The 23,533-nt window shown below is 43.1% G+C and overlaps 1 protein-coding gene across 1 annotated transcript in view; it reads left to right on the forward strand.

The window, feature by feature from the left end:
• Positions 1–3,384: 3,384 nt before the first annotated feature.
• Positions 3,385–23,533, forward strand: part of LOC125898145 (ninjurin-1-like) — a 28,432-nt gene continuing 8,283 nt past the window's right edge. The window contains exon 1 of the mRNA XM_049592205.1: positions 3,385–3,746. Within this exon, the coding sequence (XP_049448162.1) occupies positions 3,690–3,746 (57 nt within the window). The 5' untranslated portion in view covers positions 3,385–3,689. The remainder of the gene's footprint in view (positions 3,747–23,533) is intronic.

A 23,533-nucleotide genomic window follows, 5' to 3' on the forward strand; every position in this document is an offset into this window, starting at 1 on the left:
GTTTTACATATAACACTTAAAGTAGTTCTCAGAATTTTAGGTGGTTTTCAGGTAATCTACCTGACTCCAACCTGTTACATTATATTGTGTTATATATATTTAATAATTCTATATTACTTATAACATCACTTAGCCTACTTTCTTGAACCCCTACAGACTTTTGCAGTGATGGAAGTGGCTACATGTTATGTGCACTTATATACTACATGACTCCATGTGAGTCACCATCTAAAATAAAAAAATAAATGAAACATTTAAAAGGCTCATTCAAATCATACTATTACAAGGAAAACTTCATTATAAGTCTGTTTAAAAACCGGGGAACGATAAGACTGCTGCCTATTCTAATGCTTTTATTTGTATGTAACATAAAACAGTTTGATTATGTGTTAATATAGGCCATGAATGAATTCAAACACAGAAGCTTTGTCTGACATTTTATTTGTTTGTCTGTTGATATAACACAGAAGACGTTTATTATATAATTATAATGTCTAATACTAATGGGAACTTTTTCTCCTAGCATGATTAATACAACAAAGAAAAGTGATTATTAAATCTAGTTAACAGGCTATCTTGGTAGAGCAGCTGGACTATCACTGACAACTTTTCTCATTTAAAGGAGTATTTTGTAAAAATTTAAGGGGATCTAGTGGTGTCCAACAGTGAGGACTGAAGATTCCAGACAGCTGAGACTTCTCCTGGTTGTAATTCCTTCAGTGTTCATTATTCAATAGGTTTTTACTGGCAGCTGAATCATCCACAGAAGTCTCCTCCTCTCCAAAACAAACAGACCAGGTGATTAAAACCAATAAAAACACAGTTTCACATACTAAAACAAAAAAAAAATAAATAAAGCTGTACGGTTCTGAATTGGTGGGTGGTTAAAACAGACATGAGAGTGGAAGCCTTTCTTGGTGGATGCCTCAGATGAATTTGCCAGATCCTCTGGCCAAACAAAATCTCCAACCTTTAACTGAAAACAGGTAGCCGGAGCATCACCATGGAAATCACATACAGACATTTGAGATGGCTAGGCCATGTGCTAAGAATGGAACAGGGCTGGATTACAAGAGTCTACTTAAGATGGACACCACCAGGCAAAAGAAAACCTAGAAGGTCCAAAACCACCTGCTGCAGAACTGTAACACTGGAGCTGGAAAAGATGAACCTATCATAGGGAGAGGCACAACGTGCTGCCAGGGATCGAATCCACTGGAAAGAGCTCAGTGAAGCCGTATGTCTCATAGGGGATGAAGAGGAGTAAGTACGTAGAAAAATAAATGAATAGATAAAACTGCTAACCACAGTCAATGTGAAAATGCAGAAACATGAATGGCCCTATCTAGAGTCAGTGTTTGGTCTGTCCTTTCACTAAAGAAAACTTACTTACATTAAATTCCATTTCTGCCAATATATCCCACTATATCCTCCACACTGGACCTTTAAAGTTGAGTTTAATGAGTAACATGACGCTATATTGTAGAGTGAGGTAGCTATTCACCTTTTAAAGGTTGTCCATGTTGTGCAGCTTTGCATCATCCTTACAGATGTACTTGAAATACATTTAAAAAATACATGTGGGATACATAAAGCTGCTGTTTTAACATTCTAACAAACAGAAAAGTCAGAGGTGGAGGTGATGGGGCATTGTTGTCATTGTGTACTTGTTTTAGGCTTGACAAATTTATCATAATTGTTTTTATTGGTTTGCTTTAAACCACAGAATCATAAAATTCAAAGTGAGGGAAACAAGGTACTGTGAGGACAAGAATGAAGAGGCTGAAATTGACACTTAAGGCCTCAAAAGTTTCTTTCTCCACAGGGATCAACCTCCAGGAACAGATTTGTATTTATGGGGTTGAGCTTGTGCGACAAACTTGCCCAGATCTCCAGGGAAACAGAGGAAATAATAGAAACCAGTCGGTGGGTGCGGTCAGGCCTTGGGGGTGCGGGCAGTTTACAATGTGAAGCCATGAGTGTGACAATTGGTGTCTGCACATCCTATTCACTGTGTCTCATTTCCTGTTGACACACATGACTGCACGTGTTTGACCGGATAAGAATTTTCAGTCAAGACTTCAACCATGCTGCTGTTACCTCACTTTGTCAACTTCACTCAGTATATACATAATCTCTCAGGATATGACTGTGGGAATGAAACAGATAATTATAGTAACATCCATACCATTATCACTCATACAAGTATCATACAGAAATAAAATAAACTGGTATAATATTCCTTAATCTCTTATGGTTTTCAAGTAACACATTCCTTGAGTTGTAATTGGTGTAAAGATCATAATCATGCGAGCATTCACTAGAACGGACTCTACAATATTCCCCATGTTGTGACGAATACATTTATTTACTTTGTTCCACTAAATCCAATTAGTTTTGGTGTTACTCAAGAGTGGATTGAAAACCAGGCGAAGTGGTCAGTTGCTGGGTGATCCCCAGGGCCCTGAAGGAGTTAGGCTGTCTATGTACCCATTACTTTTTTAGTGCTTTTTTTTTTTTTTTTTTTTTTTAGAAAAATATGAATTCAGATTCAGAATACTTTACTGATCCCTGGAGGTAAATTTGGAGACATTACAGTTGCTCTTATACTACATAGAGAAACTATAAGAAAACAAAAGCAGAATAAGAAGTATGCAAGAGCATGCCTTATTTTAAAACTCAATTTAACATATTTATCTTTGCACCTCTTGTCTGCACTTTTGCTATTTTGATGGGTTTTTTCCCACAATATTTTTATTGAGGTTTTAGCAGCATGAAATACAGCCATTTACATTCAACGTATGCCAACAATGTGCTGCATTAAAACAGAACAAAACAATAGACAAAACAAAATCAAAACAAAGAGTAGGGCTGCAACCCAAGATTACTTTCTTGGTCCATCAGTCCTGTTGATATGCTTCCTGATGATTACTCAGCTGATCAATCCCCTAAATGTCAGAACATACTGAAAAATATGAATTCCATCTGGCCCATTGTCACAAAGGACTGAGCAACCAGAAAATATTCAGATTCCAGAAATTAGGACTACAGAACCTCGACCTTTTCAAGAAAGTAGTACTCAGACTACTCTTTTCTGTATCCTGTATTATGTTTTTTTTTATTGCTCTTGAATTGTATTTGTGTATGAAATTTGCTATACACATAAAGCTACCTTGCCTTGCCTAATATTCTGCATTTTTTATTTTAGATTATATTAAGTTGACACGGTGCCTCTCCTTAAAAAAGTTTGGGTTTAATCAAATTAAACTACCATTTAGTTGTACTACCATAGTTATGCCTCCAGCATGCAATACCGCCTTACTCCACAGGGTGGTAGTAAAGGGTCGTGTTGCCTTCACTGTCTGTCATTAGCTGTAAGAACAAGAAGTGCTCGGCTCATCCACATTACATCAGGGTTTCAGTTCTACTATGGGAAATAACCCCATCATTACCCTGTGACGGGGCCGCCCGGTTCCTCCTGAACTACCAGCCCACCGCTCCGTGAGAGGGCGGTCGCCCCCATGTTGGAGGGGCGGTAGCCTGCAGCTTTTCTCCCCTCTTGTCGTCACGGCAGCTTTTTTATTCAGTCAGTGCCTGTGAGCCCGCCGGCTGGTTGGACCACCGACTCCTCTGAAACCCACACTTTAAATAAAGCAACCTAATCTGGATAATACGCGGTTATTACCAAGATGGCTACGGACAACTTTGAAATGAACGGTGATGCTGACCGGAACGGCGAAGCGGAGGTAAGTTAAAGCGGCTCTGGTGCCCGAGACAAAGGGCAGCTTCATGGTCAGTTATGTCCACTAATGTCCCGGTCAGGCTTTGTCAAAGCTTAATCCTTTCAGAAACATGTCAAAGTGTGAGATAACCGTCGGGTAATGTTACACTGGATGTTTATCCCTGCTTGGTCTTCATCCAAGTGTCCCATCATCCATCCATCTCAACGCTGTTTGATGTTAGCCAACTGAACAAGTGTCAGTATGACTGTTATAAGGTCGTGAAGCTAATGTCAAAGGTTAACGGATTAGCTCTGGTTTCAAGGCTAATTTAGACCTTTGTACTAGTTTACAAACTTGTGCTGGGCCCAGTCTGTCTCTGTCCTGCTGCTGGCATCTACAGAGGCTCAATTTACACTAATGATAGACGAGACAGCAGACCATGGAGGGTGAGTTGGTACAATCATCTCTCTGTAGAGGAATCCAGGTGGGTCAGCTCAGCTCAGCCACTGACCCAAATCAGGCATATGATTTGACTCAGTGGATTAGGTCGCAGTCAAGAATCTAAATACAAGCTAAAATCTGCTTTATTCAACAATACATCTTTGTGTTGTGTTAGGACAGCCTGTGCTTGTGTATGTGCTGTGGGATCAGACATTTCTCCCATAAGACCATATGTTTTATTTACCTCATAATAACCTCAATGCATCACAAGTACTCTATAAACATGGTATGATATAACCAAGTATATGCTCTGTTAATGTGATCAAAACTTTAAACAGGAAGCGGTCTCTTACGGCTGGACAACATGTCCTGAAATTTAGGCCTAAATCACCATATTTTTAGGGCGTATCTCGATACACAATATTTATCTTGATATTTTTTGAATCTTCTCAAAAGCATGTCATTAACGCTAGGACTGGGAGACTAAATCCAAACACCCTCTCTGATGCAAAAAAGTTGTAGGGATGACTTTTTTTCTCAGAAAATATTAACACAATGAGATTTTTGATTGACAATAATCAATAATATGGGTGTAACGACTAAGTGGGTTGAGGCAAGCGTTACAATAAGAAGTCTGGTAAGTTGATACATTTACATAATTTTATTAAATGTCAACCTTTAAATCGAAGGAATAAACACCATTTGTGCCATATCACGATACAATGGGTGGCTTTGTCTCAGAGAAAGAGAGGAAAAAGTGCATTCTAAGATCTTAAACTAGGATCAGGCTGAGACAGGAGGAGGCTCTTAATCAGGAGCTGAATTTAAGGAGTATGAGCAAATGGTCAAAATCTCATATTGATGTTATATTGAGCTCAGTTATGTTGAGGAAGAATACACTGGACAAAGAAGAGATCTTATTTTGAATTTTACTTTCCTCTGCAGGATTACTTCCGTGGAAGAAAAAAAAGTACAGCCATTTAAATTTTTGTTAATTTTTTAAAGGTCTTATATTAAAATGATAAGCTTTTTAACCTTGCTTTTTATATCATTTTAAATGGAATACCTTTGACATTTTGATTGTTTGTTAGACAAAAAAAGCAATGTGAAGATGTCGTCTTGGACTCTGGAAACATGTGAAAGGCGTTTTTCTTTCTATTAATAGACTAACCCAGTGGTTCTCGATCCAGAGTTCAGGGACCCTGGGCATCCTTGAGGGAGTTACAGGGGAAAAGTTTATTTTCATTAATAAATTCACTATAGAACTGAGCCCAATGTGAGTAGGAGCCACAGGAACGACTATTGTAATAGGTTTTACTTCCTCCGTGATTATTTCCTCAACTGTAGATGACAGGTGTAGGGTCATAATCACATCTAACAACCCAGGTCGTTTCAGATAGAGGAACCTGAAGGAAAATCTTATCAAATGGGGATCTGTGACCTAACGTGCATCAGTTTAGGGTCCTTGACTCAAAGAGTGCACCAACCAATAGATACACTGAAAAATAATCACTGACACAGATAGTAATTAGTTGCAGGCCTATTTGGAATAGCTGCATTTAAAGTGTCACTAGTTAAATCTAATTTTATATATATCAATACCTTGTTGTTCTGGGTAGCAGGCCTCCCCGGTAAGTAAATACACAAAGACGCCAGTGATGTAAAGTATGCCAACTCCAAAATACATCTCAAAGTATACACTCGGTATGTACGGCTTCCTGTATGACAGAAACTCAGAGACTGTAATTGTATAGAAAACCCTATGTCATGTATAATGTCTCAGACCGCAAGCAGTAATAGTACTAACTCAAGTTTTCTAATGAGACAAGACAAAACTCTCCCCCAAAAACCTGAGCACACAAGGAAACACTTAAAAAGACAATAGAAAAGGAAAGTCAAAGAGAGATCACCGCTCCTTGGAAAGCTCAGTGTGTACAGGAAGCCGCAGGAGGGAAGAGGGGAGTCACAGAAACCAAAAATGAAGCTGTAACAATACAAGAAGATTTAGTTGGCGACAGCTTGTGACTCTGACACATATCTGCTGGTGTACCACTACAGCACTTTTTTTCCTCTGCGGCTTGGCAGGCGTTCAGAGGTGGAAAAAGAGGAACGTTTAGTTGAACCCCAGCATGTGAGGTTGCCAGCGTGGCCCACAACGGTGGCATTGTTGGCGTCTCTAAACTGCACTCCACCCAGATGAAACCCTGAATGCTGACCCAAACTCATATGAAGAAGAAAAAGTGATGTAATGGGTATATTTTGTTTGTAAATGAACCATTTACCACAGAGTCATTTCACCTGTAAGACAAATGTAACGCTTTTCTCTGCTGTTCCACAAAAAGGAAGGAAATTGATCTCTTGAGTTCTTCCTGGATACATTAGTTGGTCTATTTGAGTGTTAATGGCACATGAAATTCTGATTCCTTTGACTTTCCACAGCACTATGCGTTTTAGATTTGATATTGAAAAGTTAATAATTAATAATAACATCTGTGACCTTGATTATTGTTGTAAATTCATGCCTACACATGTATGTATGGTGTAACTGTAACACGTCCAGAAGCCTCTTCACTCATTTTTTCCACGGCATTTGGGTGGAGGCCACACTTGTGTTTCGGTTGTGTGACCTGGTCAGCCTGAGAGAAAGGATGTGGCTTGACAAATTATTTTTGACCTTTGGACTGAGACCAACACAGTGACCTCCCAAGTCATGGGTGTTCCTCTTTGTTTTATGCCACTGAACACTCTCACTTCCATTAATATCTTTCACAGCAAACAAAAAATACTCCGATTGCACAAGTCTGGGTCACATTTTGGCCGTCACGCTGATCAGTTCTGATGTAATTTAAGAATTTTGAACTGAAAATAACCTCCAGCACATGTTTAAAAGTTTTTAGCAGGACCGTTTTTTTTTGTTTTTTTGGGGGGGTACTTCGGCTTCCTCCTGCAGCCCAAAGACATGCAAGTCAGGTTAATTGTTGACTCTAAATTGCCCGTGTGAGCGTGAATGGTTGTCTGTCTCTATGTGTCAGCCCTGTGATAGTCTGGCGACCTGTCCAGGGTGAACCTCGCCTCTCGCCCAATGTCAGCTGGGATAGGCTCTAGCCCCCCCGTGACCCCTAACAGTTTAAGGGGTTACAGAAAATGAAATTGTTTAACTGTTATGATAATAAAGTAGACATTAGGCTACCTATAAAGTCTTTGTGCCGATTCCTGTTTCCATCATGTCACCTTGTTTTGTGCGTTTTGCAGCTGGCGTGATAAAAGAGGTTAAACAGCATGTATGCAGGTGCTGGTAAATAAAGCAAATCTAGCAGCCACTTGCATATTTGACCAACATTTGGCTGGTGGCTTGTGCTTATTTCTAACCCTGCACATATCTGTGTTGTGGTGAGGGTGAATGTGGCCGAGACACCTAGATAATAATACTTCAAATGCTTACATTGGTGAGCCACAATTGTATGGCCTCATTCAGTGATAGACAGTGACATAACAGACAGTTATTTAAATGAAAATCTTCGAGATTATTACTTTAATTTTAACTTTTTTTTTATTCTCTTTTTATTTAGTTATCTCAGGGTCCAGTCAGACAGCTTCATCATACTCAAAGGGCTTATAGCTCTGTGCTTCCAAGCCTTCTGTAGGACACCATTACCCCAGAAAGTAACATAAAAATGTGTTGTTTTTTTACGTGTAATACAGAAGCCAAAATGGACCGATAAAGTAAATGTAAATATAGAAAAAACTAAAACAAAAAAAGAAACTTAACTCCACATATAAACCAAAAAAACCAAATCAATTAAAAATAAAATAACTCAGAAGGACATAACAAACAGGTTTAATGCACACCATCCCATTTTCCCATCTTTTCAAAAACTTGTTCTGTTGCAGTCTTATAGAAGAAGTAATCCTTTCCATCCTAAAGATGTCATAAATAATGTCAATCCAGTCCTCCACTGTTGGTGTTGCTGGCTTTAGCATCTTTCTGGTAATGGCTTTCCTGTTAGCAGCACTTAGAATCCGAAATGGGTATCTCTCATGAGAGGTAAGGTTGTCCAGTGGCAGGGTGCCCAAATATAGAGTCTCTAGTTAAAATGGAAAGTCCACCTGGAATACTTTTTGCAAAACTGTATGAATCTCCTGCCAGAAAGCAATCAATGATGGACAAGACCAGAATATGTGATAATGGTTGGCATCAGAGCACCCACATTAGCACCCACATTATTTCCAGCAGTTTGAACAACTGATATAGTGACGCTGTTGAACAGGAGTAATGAAGAACCTAATGGGGTTTTCCAACAAAACTCTCCTTCCATGAACTTGTAGTTTTCCATTGTAGTTCACATAACTCCTCCCATTCCTCTTCTGTTATACCTAGGTTTCCTTCTTTATCGCATTTGTTATATAATTGCAGCCACGTATAAGTCTCAAGATGGTTTATTGATTTGAGTTCAAAACACAAGCCTCTAAAGGCCCTGACCAGGGGCGGACTGGCCATCTGGAGGTTCTGGAGAATCACAGAACGGCCGGTACTCCAGGACGGCCAGCGGCCGCCATGCAGTCATCACCTTTTTTTTTTTTTTTTTTTCCCTTTTTCTCCCTGATAATCTACTGTTCCACGTTCAGTCCGCTAGGTGGCAGCCTTTAAATTGGATGCCAGCCGGCCCCTACTGCCCTACAAAGCCTAAGTACAGTAACTACATTTTTGGTCAAAATTGAGTTATAAGTAAAAATGAACTCCTTGATATCTGTTTTATCTTGTGACAAAGATTCAGAGTTCAGTTTTGCTTAGTTTTCGAGAAAAAACGGTTTCAAATTTGCAGTAACTACAAAATCTGTCTCAAAACCGAACTTTAAAGCCATTTTTCTCAGTTTTACCCTTTGCGTAGTTACTGCACTTAGGCTTTGTAGGGCATGTGGAAGCAAAAAAGTCAAGGTCCCGAGCCGTGCCAGAAAGCTCGCGACCTCACTCCTTTCTTCTCAAACGGACTTTCTTTGTCTTCCATTAGATATCAAAAACTCAAATACTCAGAGGTCAGAAAAAAAAATTACTGGAGACACGTAGAATCAGATGCAACTGAGTTTAATGTGCTTGCAGGCAACAAACACATCACAACTCAATGAGTCAAGCTCCGGAGCAAGACTGAAATTTCTTTGTTTGCGCTCGCTCTTTTATCGTAGAATTTCTGCTGAGTCATCTCTTTTCCTTAAACTTTTCCACTGGGCGCTGATCATAAAGGTGTCACATTTCTGCTGAGTTTTAGTCCTGTTAAGGAGCTTTCTGACAATCCGCGGACCAGCTAAACTTTACTCCCTTTTTCAACACATTTGTTAGTGGTGTGGTCACAGCTGCAAAATTGGGAACAAACCGTCTGTAGAAGCCGCACATGCCCAACAGGCGCATTAGTTGGCGTTTTGTTTTTGGAACAGGCAGGTCTAAAATGGCCTGTACCTTGGCAGTCCTTGGTCTCACAGAACCTAGGCCTACCTGGTGCCCCAAGTATGTAACCTGCCCCTTTCCAATCTCACATTTGGGCAAGTTGATCACCAACCCCGCTTGCCTCAGACACTCAAACAGCTGTTTCATATGTGTCATGTGATCAGACCACGAAGAACTATAGCAAACCACATCATCTAAATATGTTACTGTGTTCTGCAAACCAGCGGTTACCAAATTCATTAATCTCTGAAAGGTTGCAGGTGCATTCTTCATGCCAAAAGGAAGAACCTGACAGCGATACAAACACTCTGGTGTCACAAATGCAGACACATCTTTTGCTCTCTCTGTTAGCGGCACCTGCCAGTAGCCCTTTAACAGGTCAAATTTCGACACATACTTTGCATTTCCGATCTTATCAATACAGTCCTCCAGCCTGGGTATAGGATATGCATCCGTTTTAGTCACGTTATTTACCTTTCGGTAATCGATGCAAGGCCGCACAGTTAAATTGGGCTTGGGAACAGGAACTAAGGGAGAACTCGATTCACTTAAGCCTTGTTCAGTCACACCGATTTCTTCCATATAAAGCAACTCCGGTTTCACCTGAGCCCATTTTTGGGGGTTAATCCGGTACGGATGTTGTTTAATGGGGGTTGCCTCGCCAGTGTCTACGTCATGGGTTATTAAGTTTGTCAAGCCAGGGGTATCTTTAAACAGAGGACTAAACTGGTCCACAAGATGCAATACATCCTCTCTTTGCTCTGTGGTGAGATGACTCAGTGAATCTCTGAGATTGGCCAGGGCGCTGGAGTTCTTAAGCCTAGCGGTAACTGGCTCAACTGACCCAACCTCATCATCTTCACTCTCCTCCCCTTCCACAGCAACCTGAGATGTTACACACTCAATAGACGAAGCATCACAAGCAAAATACGGCTTCACAAGATTGATGTGACATAGTCAGGACTTCTGTCTCCGATCGGGTGTCTCAGTGACATAGTTGCAATCACCCACTTTCTTGGCCACCTTATAGGGTCCATAAAATTTCACCCCCAGCTTGTCTCCACCCATGGGCAACAGAACTAAAACCTGGTCTCCTGCCTTAAAGGTACGCTTCACCGCCTTCCTGTCATACTGAGCCTTCATCTTTCCCTTAGCTGCTTCCAAATTACTCCTGGCCAAGTCACATGCCGTATGCAGCCGGTCCTTAAAGGATGCCACATACTGCAGAACCCCACTTGGCGCTTCTGTCTGCAAAGCTGACTGCAACAACTGTTCTTTCACCATCTTCAATGGCCCTCTCACTTGATGTCCGTAAACCAACTCAAAGGGGCTAAAACCTGTAGCCTCATTCACAGAGTCTCTGATAGCAAACAATAGAAATGGCATAGCCACATCCCAGTCATTAGAGTAACCAACACAATAAGTCTTAATCATAGACTTCAAAGTCTGATGGTACCTCTCGATTGCGCCTTGGGACTGGGAATGATAGGCAAATGACATAATTTGTTTAACCCCAAGCTCATGCATCACTTCCTGGAAGACTCCAGAGGTGAAGTTAGACCCACGATCATGTTGGACCTCTAGTGGTAAACCTACCCTAGAAAAGAAATGGAGCAGAGCCTCCACTATGACCTTGGTCTTAATAGATCTCAATGGCACAGCCTCCGGAAATCTGGTGGAAACATCCATAATGGTCAGGAGATACTCATTCCCTTTCTTGGTTTTTGGCAGAGGGCCAACACAATCAATCAGTACTCTAGAAAAGGGTTCCTCCATTACAGGTAGAGGGCAGAGAGGAGCAACTGGAATTGTCTGGTTGGGCTTGCCCACAACCTGACAAGCATGACAGCTACGGCAGTATGAAACCACATCCTTGTGCATCTTAGGCCAGTAGAAATGTCTACTGATTTTTTCTTGGGTTTTCCGGATGCCCAAATGACCAGCCATGGACACTTCATGTGCTAAATGCAGCACTTCCCTTCTGAAACTTTCAGGCAGCACAATTTGAGTCATAACAGTCCACGACTCATCCGCAGGGCGATCCTGAGGCCGCCATTTTCTCAACAAGACTCCATCTTGGAGAAAGAAACCTTCAGCTACGTCTTTCAGGTCCTTAGCACTAGCAGCTGCCTGTCTTAACGGAGCAACAGACGGATCCTTTTCTTGCTCTGATATAAGGGCTTCCCGAGAAAACTGGGAGCAGGGAGACACCTCAGCTAGCCTAGCAAAAAATGTATCAGCCAAGTCAGCAGACAGTTCATCCTGCTCGCTGGAATTTCCCTTTTCCACTGCAAGTGTCGGAGCCCGTGTCACCACACATGCAGTAAACACTTCAGGGTGTTCCCTTTCCAGGACCATGGTCTCAGGGACCTCACAAGGTTCTTCACTCACTACCGGTGTCACACAAACACGCCTACCAGCCAAGTCATTTCCCAGAACAAAGGCAACTCCATCAATCGGCAAAGAAGGGACAACGGCCACAACTACCGGCCCATTTACAATATTAGATGCCAGAAACACCCTGTGTAAAGGAGCACTAATAAAACCACCTCCCACACCCTTCACTGGGGTAGAGGCTTTTAAATAGGTGGCAGATGGTAAATCTATGACACCTCGAGCAAGTAGGGACTGGTTGGCACCTGTGTCCCTCAAGATTGATATCGGGACCATTTCACCATCCGGTGCACTAGCCACTGCCCCTTGTGATACAAAACCTTCAAATCCCTTTGCTACTGGGCAGGAGGACGTTCAAACTATCTACTTCACAGGAACCAACCTGAGTCTGCGTGTTAATCAACCCCACTACTTTCCCATCTCCATTCTTCCTCTTAAGACTGGGACAACTAGACTTTATATGGCCAGGCTTTCTGCAATAGTGTCAGATGACATCATTTCTAGGGAAATAAGGCTTCTCATATCTTTTCCCTGGCCCTTGAGACTGAACGGAAGGGGGAGGAGACTTCATTATGACAGCTTCTGTGGGCCTATCAGTTACTGCGTGCCTCCTGTCCTGTCTGTTTAACTTTCCTTTTAAAGGCGCTTCTCTGTGAGTTAACTCATAAGAATCCGCTGCCATAGCAGCTTTTCTTAACTCAGTCACACCCAACTCATTTACATGTATTTCCATATGCCGGGGTAAACTATTTTTACTATTTTTAACTGTTCCACCAGCATCAGCTGTCGCAACTCTTGAAAGGTGTGGGTGTTTGTACTAGTTAGCCACCTATCAAACACAACCTCCTGTTGCCTAGCCAGATCAAGAAATGTCTCACTTGGTTTTCGTTGCAGAGACCGAAACTTCTGTCAGTAGGCTTCAGGCACCACCTCATAAGCTGCCAGAACCACTTTCCTCACAGCTTCATAGTCTCTACTATCGCAAACACCTAACGCTGCATACGCTTCCTGGGCTCTACCCTCAAGTACACTCTGAATGAGCAGTGCCCACGTATCCTCAGGCCATTCTAGCTCTTTGGCAATTTTCTCAAAAGAATCGAAAAAGAACCCACATCATCATTATTAAATTTTGGCGTGAGTCTTAAACAACTGGAAATATCAAAACGAGCTTTGTGCTGACGTTGTAATGCATTATTGGTCGCTTTAAGCTTCTCCTGCTCAAGTGCCAATCTTGCTAGCTCTAGCTTATGCTCCTGCTCTCTTGCTGCCACCTTTGCCAACTCAAGTTGAAACACCCGTTCCCCCTCTCTCTCGCGTGCTACTCTCCCTTTCTCTCGCTCCGCTCTCTCTCTCTCCCTCTCTGCTCGCTCCCTCTCCTGTACGGGATCGTGCAGATGTAACACCGAAATGAGGGTTTCCACAATCTCTGGCTTTTTTGTCTCTGGGGTGATATCCACCTCATAATACTGAGCTACTGCAATCAAATCTTCCTTCTTAAGCTTGCGCAACTCATTGCGCCCAAAATCACTTCCACAAAACTCCTCTACCGAGAACGTTGCCATGGTTACCGTTAACTACTCACCAAACAGGCTAATCAAAAGAGACAAACCTCTCACAAAATTACCTCTAAGGTAACTATTACCAAAATAGCCTTAACGACAAAACGTATAACCTGCAAATAAGAAGTAACTTTTTCCAGAGGTAGATGCAAACATAAGCCACAAACAGAGCGCTCATGACAAGGTTTACGTAACTCACAAACCAGCCACAAACCGATACACTGTTTACAGCACACCAGAAAGCACCAACCACAATTTAGCACAGAACTTTCAGCTAACCAGCCAACCAACATGCTATTATCATCCTGTAAGGATATATCCCCGTTTTAAGCTCGACACACACAACACAATATTTTTCCTTTTAATTAACTAAGTATTGCTTACATGCACAACCATCTGTTTTAAGCGAGAAGTTAACACCGTGCAGCTTATCTGCCCGTAGCCGTATGTCCGTGACCTACAGCTAAACCTTGCAACATATGGCTTTTAACGAGCTGAATACAACTCCGTTGTGCTTCTTCTCGCAAACAGAATGCTTGGATGTAACTCACTGACTACAGTATAATCGCTAAACAGGCTTTATCGAACATTAAGACATTCATCTTCGAATAGGATCCCAGACGAGCCCCCACATTATGTTACAGACTAGTCAAGTCTAAGGATGTCAACAGCTCAGATGAGAGGCTAGCCCTAACCTGGAGTGTGATTGAAGGAAACAAATGGAGGAAAGAACGGAACAGCGGACTGGTTTGCCAGGCACGAGAAATAATACAGGTAGGCCAGCTTACCAGGTCCACAGGCTAGGTGCATTCAGAGGCTGGTCAGTCAGTCCAGGCACCGCCAGCTCTGGCCGCGGCTCCCGGTGAGCGGCGAGCTCCGTCGTGGCTCTTCCCAATAGTTCAGGCTTTTTTTGTAGTTAAAATGGATCCGAAAACAAACATAAACTGGTTTCGCTCTCACAGAGTCTGTGGCTTGGCTGGGTGGGTGTAGCTGTTGTCCTCTTCAGCGGCACTTTCAAAAAATGGAGGGACTCCTCATGACATGGAAGCAAACATTTTCCTCTGCCGCTCTCACACACCTGAATCTTGTCACCTCATTAACTAACTCCAGAGGGTGCGTGCGCACCTCAATGATGTGACGTAAACAAAGACACAGCTCAACCATACCTTTATTTCTCAGTGGAAACCAGTCCAAAACGTAAATGAAAGGAAAAGGAAAAGGAAAAGAAAAGAGGAACTATAATCCCCCTATCACTCCTAACAGTCCTTCCCACCATATCGGTGTCACATTTCTGCTGACTCAGCACTTTTTAGTCCTTCCCCCTCTAGGGTCATATCAGGACAAACTGCAATTCCCCTAACTTTCCACTAGTGTTTTCTGAACCCATCCTCATGCTATTTTTAGAAATGATTCACAGTGAGTCCTAGGTACTTCTCCACCACAATGCTTAAGTGCTCAATGAGTGTGTGTGTCATAAGAATATATGAAATATTAAACCAGTGTGTAATATGTCAGTTGCACAGATTATATTGCTTCAACACGTATCTTTTAAGGGTCAGTTTAAAGGTACAGTACGAACACTATAGTAAATATTACACTACATTCCCCCCTTTGGGGCTACATAGTCCCACTAAATACTGAGGGAGGAAAATATATATTCCCCCCTTTGGGAGCAGAAGGTCCCATACTATAATCTACGTGAATCAAAAACATTACAGAGGAAAAAATATATATTCCCTCCTGTGGGACTTGAAAAGTCCCATACTACAGATCCATCATCAGTATACATCACACATAAAACAGTCTCAGTAATAATTCCCGTAATCTAATTGCTCTGAATGTTATTAATATAGTGGTGTTTGGATACAAGAGTTATACTGGGTGCTCTTGCTGTCATTTTACATTGCATGCATGATTAATTACAATAACCTTCTCATATACAGGTCACAGTACATATCAATCTTGGCTATTAATGCTGCCCAGTTACTGTCCGTCGGGCACATAGGTGGATGTGCCAGTCATCCGCAGGCGCCGGTAGGACGCCACCTGGTCCCTCAGCATCTCGATCTCCTGTTGCAGCTCGTGGTGGTTGACCAGTTGTCGCTGTAGGTCATCCCTAGCCTGGGCTCAAATGGGGGCTGGTCCTCTGACATGGCTGGGCGCTCTTGGTAGGCCAACCCTGGATTCTGCTGCTTTGGATACAGGGATCTTCATATGCTGGCCATGCTCTGCACCTATCTGTGTGTTGGAAAGGACATTGTTTAGTTCAATTCACTTCCCTCCTTTTCCTCCTAATTGCCCCGTGGTATAGATAACCTATATATGTTAATCAGTCAATTGTTAGTATGGGTTTGGTAACAGCAAGGTTCTTCCTGAATCTATTGCCAATTATTTGGTTATTTCTTACCCTTAATTGGCTCTCCCTCTATACAACCTCGTATTCCCCTTCCAGGTTCCCCTTCATTGGCTCATATAAGTTTATATTGTCAGCCATATTCTCACATACGTCCGTACTGTCAATTGCGGTTTCATATAAATTGTTGTTCAATCTTTTGGATGCATAGGATCTTACCCACGGTTTATCTAGTTTCCACAATTCGCCTTTCTTGGGGAGCTTTTCCTGCTGTTGTATCAGCATAATAAATTGTCCTGTGGCCGTTCTCATGGCCCTTCTTATCAGGATCTGTACTAGGGGAAGGACGCAACAGATTATCAAGAGAATAGTCAATAGAACAAGTCCAAATATTACTCCTATAGTCCATAAGATTTTTCCAACAGAGAACTTTTCTAACCAGTCAAGAATTGATGAGGTTTTAGTGTTCCAATTAGAGTGTTGTACCTGGTGGTCTCTTAATCTACGTATGTTTTCTAAAGATTAAGTCAGGTTGCCGTCTTCGCCTGTATTCATGAGGATGGCTGTACAGCATTCTTCCCCTATTACATCACAGACACCTTGGTCTGGGGCTAACGTTGTTTTGATGAAAAGTCTGTTCTTTACAGCCATTAGGGATGTAGCATGCAACTGTTCACTCACACCTTCCAGTGCTGTTATAGACCAATTTACGAACCTCTGTTGATTGTACCACAAATAGTTTACCATCTGGTGATATTGTATCCTAGTTTGTTCTATGGTCTGACACACTTTTGCAATCCAAGTCTGATTAGTTTACTTATGGATGACACTTTCCCACCGGCATTGGATCAATTGTTCCGTTGAACGTGTTGTTGCTACTAGTGGAATTTTCTAACCAATTTTCGATATCACCTCGGGCTACACAAAAGGGAAATACAATATCTTGAGCCAAATGCACTACTGATGGTACTTGAAATTTTTTTTTTTAATTTGCTCAGGAGCCCCCTTAAGACTTATTGGGCAGATTTCCATATTACTGGCATAATTGGTTTTCCCTGCCGCCATCCACATAGTACACTGTGCAAAACAGGTGTCTCGTCGTTCACAATCCTCTATACCCGGGAGGGGCCTAACTCTAGGTAGGCCTAATTTTCTGTGGCAGGCTATGCACGAGCTGTTAGTTACCTGCTTGGCGGAGTACTCTAACCACTGGTAAAACATATTAGATCTCCATGTGGTACTTCTAATTAGTTCGGTGTCTCGTACCGGCATATTTCTGGTTCTTCGTTTTAGTTTGAGCCATTGCTAAGCCAGTTCTACAGGTACTGTGTGCCAGGTGTCTACATTGGCACATTTTTCATTATCACACCAGACTCTTGCTGTCACCACCCATTCTACACTACATTATGGTCCTATAGACCGGCCATGCAACCTAACATTTCCTGGACCTTCCACTAACACATTATCATAAGCATGTGACTTATAGTAAGTCAGCTGCATGATCTCTGTAAGGTATCTTGCTCTATTTTGCGGCCATGGTCCCTAGTGCTACTGCACACTCGCCTAGTTGTGCCTGGCCTTGTCTGTCTGGTTCTGCCCCTTCACTCTGTTTTACTCCTACCAGAATAAGCAATAGGGTTAGTAGCATTATTATTCCCACTTTAATTCCTCCCCCCATGTTGCCTGTGTTCACAATCTTTCCCTGTGCTGGTCTATTGGGGGCTGTTCCTTCTCTGGGGTCTGAGTCTCCTGAGTCTGTGCTGCTTCTGTTTGAGTCTCCTGTGTCTGCGTCTGACCTTTCTGTGCTTCTAGCCTCGCCTGTTTCTGAGCTGCTGCTTTCTTCTCCCTGCTCTCTTTCTGCCTCTGCTCTCTCTCCTCTCTGTTCTCTCTGCGCTTGGGCCCTCATCATCAGCCCTGCGGCTACCAGGTGGCGACTCATGAGGTTCATCGTCAGCCACTGAGGATGGGGTGATTTCCTCTGAGGTGCTCTCTGTCGACACCCTCTCTGGGTTGTTAGCTCTGCAGCAGTGGTTAAGATGGAACCAAACGTCCTTACCTTCAACTTTCAAGGCAGTTGGTGTAGCTAATATGACCTTGTATGGACCTTCTCTGCGTGGCTGGTCCCACTTCCTTTTGAACACCTTGACGTATGGCCACTCTCCAGGAAGTATGCGTTGAAGGTCTTCTGGGATTTTGACCCTTCTGTCCTCGGTGGTGCCTTTCACCTGCTGGAAGATAGCCCTATGGATACGGGTTAGACTTCGTAAATAGTCAAACATTTAATTTTGCAGTTGCTCCAATGGGGGCCCTTCGTAGGGACCCCTCAAATATGGTATTGGCATGGGTGAACCCGTAAGCATTTCATGCGGTGTTAGATGCGTGATTCTGCTAGCTTGTGAGCGCATTGACATTAGTGCAAGTGGTAAAGCATCCACCCAGTTAAGCTTGTCCCCACTATCCACTACTATTTTTGCTACTTTTGTTTTCAGAATCCCATTTGCTCTTTCTACTGCCCCCTGTGATTGAGGGTGGTAGACACAGCCAAACTTTTGTTTGATGCCTAGTTGCTTCAGTGTTTCTTGTATTACAAAGTGTTTTCCGTTATCTGATGATATGGTATCCAGCATCCCAAATCTCAGGAAGGCTTCTCGGCAGAGGAATTTTGCAAGTGTTCTATGATCTGATCGGCTGTAGCTGTTGCTTCTACTCATCAGCTGTATCTGCATATAACTACCAAGACGTATCTCATTCTTCTTACCCTGGATTGTGCTCCCATGTCTATGTAGTCTAACGTGAGGTGTCTGAAAGGACCGTCTGGAGGTGGTATGTGCGCCAGTGGAGCTGGAAAAACTCTCCTGATGTTGTATCTTGCGCAGATCTCGCATTCGCCTAGTACTCTATCTACCGTGGCTGCCATGAATGGTGACCACCATGTTGCTCGCAATTTCTGTAGGATCTCCCCCCTTGCGCAATGGTCACTACCTTGCGCCCAAATTATTGCATGTCTTAGCAGCAAGGTTGGTAATACAAAATTGCCATGACTATCTCGCCAGAGACCATTTGTTGGCCCCTGTGCTTGTGTTCCGATTGCGCCATGCTTGATCCACAGTCGTTTTTCAGCTTCACTTACTCTGTTTTGTGCGGCTACAAGAGAAGGCATGGTAGTGAGGGTTTCACAATCTTGGATGGTTAACATGGGTGCCATTACTGCACCCATTGCTGCCTGTTTGGCTGCTATCTTGCTAGCTATCAGCTAGGTTATTATCTTTGGCTATCAATGAATCAGTCTTTTGGTGGGCTGGACATTTGATTATAGCTAGGGCTTTGGGGAGGAGTATAGCCTCCCACAAGTCAACAATGGCCTCCCCATGTGTAGCTGGGGTGCCGTCTGCTCTACGAAACCCTCTCTGTTTCCAAATGTTTGCATGGATGTGGCACACTCCATATGCATATGCTGAATCTGTATATACATTCAGTGACTTTCCCTTTGCTAATCTACATGCTGCTGTTAGAGCTTTTATCTCTGCAAGCTGGGCGGAGCAGGGCTGAGCAAGTTTACGTGATCATATAGTCACAAAATTCTGATCGTTATTGAGCTGTACAATTCCATAGCCTGCATGACTACCGGTGGCGTCCTGAAAACAGGAGCCATCAACGAACAATGTGAGGTCAGCTAAAATGGGCTGATTATGTAAATCTTCTCGAGCGTGCATAAATTTGTCTGTGTCATGATGACAGTCGTGGTGTACCTTCTGTGGGTAGAACCATTTTGGTGGCTGGATTAATGATGGTACAATGTTGAATGTCGAGCTCAGGAGTGGACAGGATAACCTCATATCCTGTGCGTCTGGCCTGTGTCAAACTGAATCTGGGACTTGTCAGCAGGGCCTGAAGCTGGTGAGAGGTGTAAAAAGTTACAGGATGTCCCATTGTTAACGAGGATGCTTTTTGAAATTCAAAGACAGCTGCGGCTAGCCCCTGATAACAAGGAGGCAAAGCGGCCTCTATGTTATCGAGCTTAGTGCTATAATATGCTAGTGGTTGTTTACCTGTGGGTGTGTCTTGCATTGGGACGGCACGCGCAAACCCAGATTTCTCTGCTACGTAGAGATGAAGAGGTTTGGAGTAGTTAGGAGTGCCTAACGCTGGAGCGGACTGCATGTCTATTTTTAAAGCTTGGAACGCACCTTCTGCTTCCTCCGTCCAGGACAGCTGTGCTGCGTTGTTTGTCTGTCCTGCTGCTCTTACTAAAACTCTGAGTGGAGCAGTTTTATAGCATAGTCATAAATCCATGGCCGACTGTATCCTGTCATGCCGAGAAAAGACAGCATTTGGCCCACCGTCTGCGGTTGAGAAGCCTTACTTACTGCCTCTATCTGAGATGGGGCAATGCACTTTTTATCCCCACTCAACTGTCTGCCCAAGTACTCTACAGACTGCTGGCAGAACTGCAATTTGTCTTTACTAACCTTGTGTCCCCCCTCTGCTAATGCTATGAGCACTGTAATGGAATCTTTTGACATTATTCTTTTGAAGAGCAACAGACAAGCAAATCATCTGCATATTGTAATACAGTGCTTGGCACGTTCAAATTAGCTACATTCATTAGTGAACGCAAACAAATATTGAGAGTCTGGGTGTAGCGGTACACTGAAAAGAAACAGAACATAAATAAATGATTGTATACCACTGTGTGTCGGGTGGTATATTTGAAAGCAATGTGTGTGAATCTTGCACATGTGGCGTCTCTGTTTCCACCACTGCATTAGCTGCTCTTCAGAGGAATTTGGTTTTTTGATTGGAAAAATGGGCGTGTTGCAGGGACTTCTAGTTTTGACCAGAACTCCGGCTTTTACCAAGCCTTCAATTGTGGGTTGGATACCGTCAATGGCATGCTGCTGGAGAGGATACTGCCTCTGGTATGATAGGTTAGCATGTGGTTTTAGTGAGATGCAAACAGGTTGCGCTGATTTTATCAAGCCTACGTCTGTTTTATGTGCTGTCCATAGCTGTGGTGGAACTTTACTCAACAACTGTGCATGTTCTTCTGTGACTGCTATCTGTGTGGGAGTAGTACCATCTACATGTACCGTGTCTGCGACTGTTTCATCACCTGTCTTAGTTGAGATTCTGATGTATTGTTTGACATCTGAAATGTGGATGTATTTGTTCTTGGTGGGTAACCACTCTCACACCTGCAGTGCACGTCTGACCATTGGACCCAGATGATGAGACTCATGACCTTCTGCTATCATCAATGTAACGTGTGGTGCAGAATTTAGCACCTGAAACCATCCTGCTAATTCTTCTGGGAGACGGATGGCTGCCGCCACACCTTGAGGTGCTGAATACATGTCTTCACTAATGATCAGGCATGGTTTTTTTTTTTTTTTTTGGTTTTTTTTTGAGCACTGTGTCCCAGCATTTTTGATAATCTACATGAGTCTGGTCCGTGTCATACATGAGTGTGCAATGCAGTGGCAGATTGGGAGTATGTGCTGTGTCAAAATGTAACCTGACCCATGGTTCTCACTGAATCCATGTCTGTTTGAGGTGAGACTCTTCTGATGTCAGTTAGAGCCAGTAGACCAACGCCTGTGATGTCTCTGTGGCGTTCCCGGGCAGCTGTGGCATCATGCTTTGTGGGGGGTCGTCAGAGAAGTCTAAATATAGTCCATCTCGAGTACTCATGATCTTAGTTTTGAGAGGGCACAATATATCTCTGCCTGGAAGGTTCACTGGCGTATGAGCTGAGTAGAGTAGGGGTGCAAAGATGACTTTACCGGCGATGAGCATTGGAACAGGCTCTGTCATTGGTATGACTTGTAATTTCCCAGGGAAGCCTATGGTCTTGATGGATGACTTAGAGAGGGGGTGTGTAGAGTCTTTTTTTTTCCAATACATGAATATGTAGCCCCTGTGTCCACCATAAAGGGATATGCTTGTTCGTGGATGACAACAGGTATAGTTGGTTCGTTGTGTGGCTGTAATGAAATGACTGATGACATTACTTCCCCCTCAGGCTTCTCTGGGCAGCCCTATCATGGGCATCCTGTCTTGTTTTCGGTCAGTTTTCTGCTGGACCTTCCCATGGGTTGACCGGACACTCCCTGCGTCGGTGGCCGGGCAGGTAACAACCCCAGCACAACTTGTTAGGTGCTGCAGGATTCAGTCCTGGAAATCCTGTGTTCATTTCCTGGGAGCCTGATTGCTGATAGGGTGCGGCTCGCTGATAGGTTTGCTGTTGCGGTGGCTGGGGTCCTGGAGGAAAGTTCGGTCCTCTTCTCCATCCTCCTTGGCCTGCTGGTCCTCCCCTAGGTTTGCCTCGGCCCGGCCCCCTGGGGGGCCTCTGGCTATCGTTGCTTCCACCTGCTCATTGTGGATAACAGTAGTGGTAATGTGAGGCATTACATTGTCAGTGTTCTGCGTGTGGGGAGTGTCTTCTTTCATCTGCTCTCGGTCTTCGTATCCCTGGCCAAGGTCACTGTGAACCTTCCCTCCACTTGGCCTTCCATTGTTGTTGCTGCTCTTGCCTCCCCTACTGAGCGTAGTGGGTATTGTCCCGTCTCTGATGGTGATGTGTCTTGTGGGTATGGTGGTGGTGATGCTGGTAGGGGTGGGGCTGTGGGTATCACACCCATCAGTGCCTGTGGGTCCTGTGGGTCCTTGCTGCGCTCTGCTTGCACCATTTGCTTCCCATCCCCTGTCTGTCTAAACTACCCTAATACCTCCCTTTCTTTAACCCTTTTGTTCTTTTTTATAACTCGCCTTAGTGTCTTTTGCCTCAATGTGTCTTAGGTCTGTCTCCACCTCGTCGCAACATGCCAGGTTGAAGGTTCCATCTTTAGGCCAACGATTTTTTCCCTGATGTTCTTTTGTGCCATGTAGTCACACAGTGTTGGATTCGGTTTCTCCTACCTGGGTGTTATGTCATCACTATCTCTATGGGTGTCAGAAACCCTTTTTCCATCTTTCCTTTGTTTAACTTTACTCACTCTTGGAATTTTGTGGTTGCGCGTCTGTTTCTTTTGTATGTATCAGTGCTAGTAATTTCCTTACTGTGAAGGCAGTTTTTTTTATGTGACCCATCTCCTCCCAAATTAGCTTTTCTAGGCACGACAACAATCTGCAATCTTGGATTGAATTCCACTCCGTTCTCTAAATCTTAAAATATTACCTGTTTCAGAGGAAGTGAAGCTACGGGTCTGTTTTTATAATCATCACACAAATATTGCAGCAGTGGATCTAATGAGCGGGGAGTCCACAAATCATTTAAAATCGTCTCCCACTGTATACCTGAAATTCTTCCTTCACTTGTTTCGATTGGTAAATTTACTAACTATCCAAAGTTTTAGCTAATGTCTTACTCGTCTCACCCTCGTTGTCTATGTAGGTTCTTTCTAACCCGAAATGTGTTCTTTATGCCTCTGGTATCTACTATGCCAGTCATGCCATCTACAATGTTGCTTAGCCCAATTTTCATCACTACTGCTGTCACCCTCTTCCACCCAGCTCTTAACAGCTTGATCTCAACTTCTTTTTTCTTTACTTTATTACTTAATTTATTTATTATAAAACTATACTAATCACTTATTTTATTTATAATTTTATTACTTATTCTATT

The sequence above is a fragment of the Epinephelus fuscoguttatus genome, linkage group LG1, assembly GCF_011397635.1.
Source record: "Epinephelus fuscoguttatus linkage group LG1, E.fuscoguttatus.final_Chr_v1".
Taxonomy (NCBI): Eukaryota; Metazoa; Chordata; class Actinopteri; order Perciformes; family Serranidae; genus Epinephelus; species Epinephelus fuscoguttatus.